Consider the following 5,323-nt stretch of genomic DNA (forward strand, 5'->3'; position numbering starts at 1 on the left):
TGTGTGCGTGTGTGTGTGTGTGTGTGTGTGTGTGACGCTAGGGCACTCCCCTGGGAAAAGGTTCTTGTAAATGGAAACCCTGAAAATGTACAAGGTGGCTATAAACAGGCTTGGAGTGAGGACACACTGTTATGCCACACAGATGGTAGGGTCGTTGGGAGCAGAGAAGCAGGAAAAGGAGCACGGAAATTATGGAAGACAAAGAGAGCCATGGGCTCTTTTCTCTAGTATGTTAAGTAAAAAGGCCAGTGATTGAATGAAATGAGTATTACCTAAACCTCTTTTGATCCACTGCATAAATGAATAAAAGATGGTGGATTTTCCAAACTTGTGTTGTAATCGGGTTTTAAGCTGAGGAAAGAACAATAAATGTGCATATGCGTGCTCTGTAATATAAAGACAGTTAATTTATAATGTTGGATAAGTGAGTATTATTACTTTTCTTTTAGAAAGGAGATAATGTAGAGATAGGATATTTCTTTTTTTCTTAATGATATCGCTTACATTCTCTGCAAAAATGTTGCATATATATTTTGATGTTTTTCATCTCGAACAAACATCTGAATAGTGTCATCGTCGTCATCATCATCGTAATTGTAACTAACACACATCATACAGTTACTATGGGGCAGGAATACATGCACACACACTCTCCCTCTCAAAGTATTTTCCTTGTGTTTTCACATTTAATTCCTCCAAAACACACAGGTAGTTTCTATGATTGTTCTCTATTTTCCAAATAGAAAATATGAGGAAAGAGCCAAGGTAAGAATAAAAATTTTAAACAATTGTCTTAAGAGTACATAGCATAAAGTGGCTGAGGAGGAATTCAAGCTCAGAAGTCAAAAGAAGGTGGGAAGGAGAAAGGAAGAAAAAAGGAGAGTGAAACACAGGAGACGGAGGAACAAGGGAGGAGGATATTCAGATAAATTGAGATATAAAGACACAGAAAAACAGAATGAAATGAGAAAAGGACTGAAAGGTGATATGGTTTAACAGTTTTTAAAACTGTGTGATGAATGTTGTAAATGTGCAATTTTGGAGAGCAAAGAGAATGTTCTCTTAATATTTAGCAAAGTGATTTTCACTAGTAGGTTTGTAATGTGCACTTTACTCAATATTTATAATGCAGATTTCTAATCATATATGAAGATGTGTAAGAGGAATAGAAATAGATAATGAATAATGGGTATCACAGATTAGAATAAGTCACTGAATCTTTTATTTTTCCCTGCACTATAGGAGGCAGAATCTCATCCTTGAGTAGAAAGGAGGTAACATGTCTTCCTGTTTCTGTATTGGAACCATCACAGGCTTTTGAGCAACTACTTTTGAACCATTCTCCCAAAGAGGTGACTGCTCCAGAAGCTATGATCACAGTTTGCAATGACAGCCACAGTGATTTCATCCTCCTGGGCTTCTCTGAGAAGCCATATTTGGAGAAGATACTCTTCTGGGTTGTTCTGATCTTTTATTGTTTGACTCTTGCAGGAAATATGGTCATTATTCTTGTTTCCTCAAAGGACCCTAAACTCCACATTCCCATGTATTTCTTTCTTTGCAACCTTTCCCTGCTAGACCTCTCTTTCACCAGCAGCTGTGTTCCGCAGATGTTAGTTAATTTCTGGGGTCCAGAGAAGACCATCAGCTACATTGGCTGTGCTTTTCAACTCTATGTCTTCTTATGGCTTGGGGCCACCGAATGTGTCCTTCTTGTGGTCATGGCTATGGACCGCTATGTGGCAGTGTGTCACCCGCTGCAATATACTGCTATCATGAACCCCAAATTTTGTCTGCAGCTGGCCATCCTTGCATGGGGGGCTGGCCTGATTCAGTCCCTGGTCCAGTCTCCTGCCACCCTCCAGTTACCCTTCTGCTCCCACCGCAGGGTGGATGACATTGTGTGTGAAGTCCCAGCCCTGATTCAGGCTTCCAGTGCAGACACAACCTACAATGAAATCCAGATGTCCATAGCTAGTATCATTTTTTTGGTGCTACCCCTGGTCATCATCCTTTCCTCATACGGGGCTGTTGCTAAGGCTGTGCTGAGAATAAAGTCAGCTGCAGGGCAGCGGAAGGCATTCAGCACCTGCACTTCTCACCTTCTTGTGGTGTCCCTCTTCTATGGCACAGTGACAGCTGTCTATCTCCAACCCAAGAACCGCTATGCTCAAGAACAGGGCAAGTTCCTCACCCTTTTCTACACCGTTGCAACCCCAGCACTTAATCCACTCATCTACACTCTAAGGAACAGGGAGGTCAAGGGGGCACTAATAAGACTGGGGAGGAGGACTTGGGATTCCCAGAATAACTGAAGCAGTTGGCACATGTTGGTCTCTTGCTTAACCTGAGAAGAGAGAATAACCTCATCGCAAAAAGCTGAAGCTTTACCTCCTCACCAAAAAGTAGGGGAGAAATAGCTGTGTTGCATTCAAAGCTGCGATTTCAGGTCCATTCATCATTAGCTGATTAGGCCCTTACTTTCTGCAGGGTGCTGACGGAGGTACAGTATGGTATAGAAATGAGTAGATTTAATAACCATTGTCTTAAAGAATGCTCAATACAGTTGAACTGGGGGGACAAAAGAAACACAGACTTGAAAAATACAAGAACAAGAATGTGTTTTGTGCCTTGCCATTTATTTTTTTCTTTGCTATTTTCCTCCAAGCTCAACCATAATTTTCATCCAAATGTCTAGTCTAGCAAAAGTCCTAAAGTTTTGAGGCATCTAGTACTCTGACCTGGTGGGTCTTGGTTCTGAGTCACTGTTGCTTCATCACCTCAGCAGGACCACTGCTGATGTGTCATGTGCCCAAAGCTGCTCAGTGCAAAGTTTTGAGCAAGGAGAAGTCCACACTCACTGGTCTCTGGATCCAGGTTCTTAGTTTGAGCCCTGACATACCAAGCCCCCACTTACAGGAATAGACTTCTGTTTCTAGTTCATTCTGAGTCTCTGTTGTAATGAAATGGCTTTCTTTTTTTTTTAATTATTATTTTTCTTTTAATTTGCCTCCAAATTAGTTACCATATAGTGCAACAATGATTTCAGGAGTAGATTCCTTAATGGTCCTTGCGCATTTAGCCCATCCCCCTCCCACAACCCCTCCAGTATCCCTCTGTTTCTTCTCCATATCTAAGAGTCTCTTCTGTTTTGTCCCCCTCCCTGTTTTTCTATTATTTTTGCTTCCCTTCCCTTATGTTCATCTGTTCTGTGTCTTAAAGGCCTCATATTAGTGAAGTCATGTGATATTTGTCTTTCTCTGACAAATTTCACTTAGCTTAATACCCTCTAGCTCCATCCATGTTGTTGCAAATGGAAAGATTTCATTCTTTTTGATTGTCGAGTAATACTCCATTGTGTGTGTGTGTGTGTGTGTGTGTGTGTGTGTGTGTGTGTGTGTGTACATCAAAATTTTCTTTATCCATTCACCCATCAATGGACATTTGAGCTCTTCCCATACTTTGACTATTGTTGGTAGTGCTGCTATAAACATTGGGGTGCAGGTGGCCCTTGGAAACATCACACCTGTAACCTTTGGATAAAAACCTAGTAGTGCAACTGCTGGGCCATAGGGTAGTTCTATTTTTAATTTTTTGAGGAACCTCCATACTGTTTTCAAGAGTGGATGCACCAGCCTGCAAGAGGGTTCCTCTTTCTCTACATCCTTGGAAATGGCTTTCTTTTTATCAGATCCAATTATTCATTCATCTTGTAGATAGGTATTCATTTCTTGTTATACATCTAACATGTTTAGATGCTGGGGATATAATCGTAGATAAGACATAAAATCATCAACATTACAGAGTCTATGGTCAAATGGTGGATGCAGATACTAAATGAAATATTCTTTCATTATTTAATGGAGAGAGACTTGTTCTTTTGGCTCCCGTGTCAGGCTGATTGCAATGGTTCATGCTTTTTGACTTTTGAATGTCATCCACCAAAGATCTATTTGTTGCTGCTTTTTCACTATTCCTTTATAAAAGTCCATTCTTCTAGGGTTTTTTTTCACCAAAATCATGAATATAAATTATTGAATTTGCTGTGTAGTTTGCCTAATTACCTGTGTTCAGTCCTTAGCTGCTGCCAATTTCTGATGTAGGTGGAACTAGGATCAGGCCCTATAACCTCTCATTTTCTGCTCTGAAGTAACAGCACAATTTCTACGAGGATGCAACATCGTTTCTCACTGTCTATAAAAGAACAATACTTATAAAATCATTTTTATATCCTTCTGTTCAGTTTCAAAGAATAAGGCAAGTGACTGAGAAGAAAACTACAAGGACAGAAGTTATTTTGTAGGTTCACTCTGAGCCTGTGGAGCGGGGGCAGCCCAGGGTGTGATGGGCTCCTGGTGTGACACGATTGACAGGTGGTAACTATCCTGGAGGTGAAAGCAGGGATACCAACGTGTTAAAATGTTTATCCTACTTTTGAAGGAGGCTGGGGTGGTTGCAGGTCTTGGGGGCAGAGGAAAACTGTGAGCCAGATGTAAATGCACAAAGGACAGAGGTTAAGATTCCAGTAAACGACAACAGCAAAACAGGGAAGAACAAAGTTCCTCCAACTTGAGGATTCATAAGAGTGCATGTTACACTTGTTAAGAATTAAGATTCTCAGGTTTAATACCGAGAATTTCTGATTTAAAACATCTGATTGTGTTCTTGACTGGGCATTTTAATGCTGTGATTCTGATGCAGGCTGACACCATACATGGGAAATGCCCTGTCTAGTTGCTCAGCCAAAGAGACAGAAGCTTCAAATGAATCAGTGTATTTTAAGAATAAGAGAGAAGGGAAGAAAGATCTAGAAGTAGAATAAAGCTAATTGGCTCAACCCCACATTCTGAGGCACTGAAGGTGGAATGATTTTCTCATTATGGAGCTGGGAATGAAATAGTGTCTTCAGGGGGGATTCAGCTCAGGTAATGCCAGGAGGTGTAGAAAATGCCAAGTAAATAATTGAGGATGGAGGTGAGTTTACTAATTACGGAACAGGACATCCCAGTGGTACACTGGAGAGTTTTGGAGGGATAAAGGCAGGTGTCTGGGGAAAGGAAAGGGATTCCATTATGGGAATTACAGCATGGAAAAAATATAAATGACCAAGATACGTTTACATTTTGGGAGATGGCTGAGGAAACAGTGATGAGAGGTGCTGTGGATGTAGCTGTGCGCTCATTTGTCAAAATCCTTTTTTAATCTAATCACAAATATTTATGGACTATATACTAAGAGCCAGGCACTGTTATATAAGGGTGAACAAGTCAGGAAAGATCACTTCCTTCATAGACATTCTAGATAATAGCCAATAATTCATTAG

At 40.6% G+C, this 5,323-nt stretch overlaps 1 protein-coding gene across 1 annotated transcript; it reads left to right on the top strand.

Annotated features, from left to right (window-relative positions):
* The first annotated feature begins 1,370 nt into the window (after positions 1–1,370).
* Positions 1,371–2,315, top strand: LOC102961213 (olfactory receptor 2H2-like). Its single transcript, XM_007085931.1, has one exon. It carries the CDS (start codon positions 1,371–1,373, stop codon positions 2,313–2,315), a length of 945 nt encoding a protein of 314 aa, XP_007085993.1.
* Positions 2,316–5,323: the final 3,008 nt, after the last annotated feature.

The sequence above is a fragment of the Panthera tigris genome, chromosome B2 (genome assembly GCF_018350195.1).
Source record: "Panthera tigris isolate Pti1 chromosome B2, P.tigris_Pti1_mat1.1, whole genome shotgun sequence".
NCBI classification, from domain to species: domain Eukaryota; kingdom Metazoa; phylum Chordata; class Mammalia; order Carnivora; family Felidae; genus Panthera; species Panthera tigris.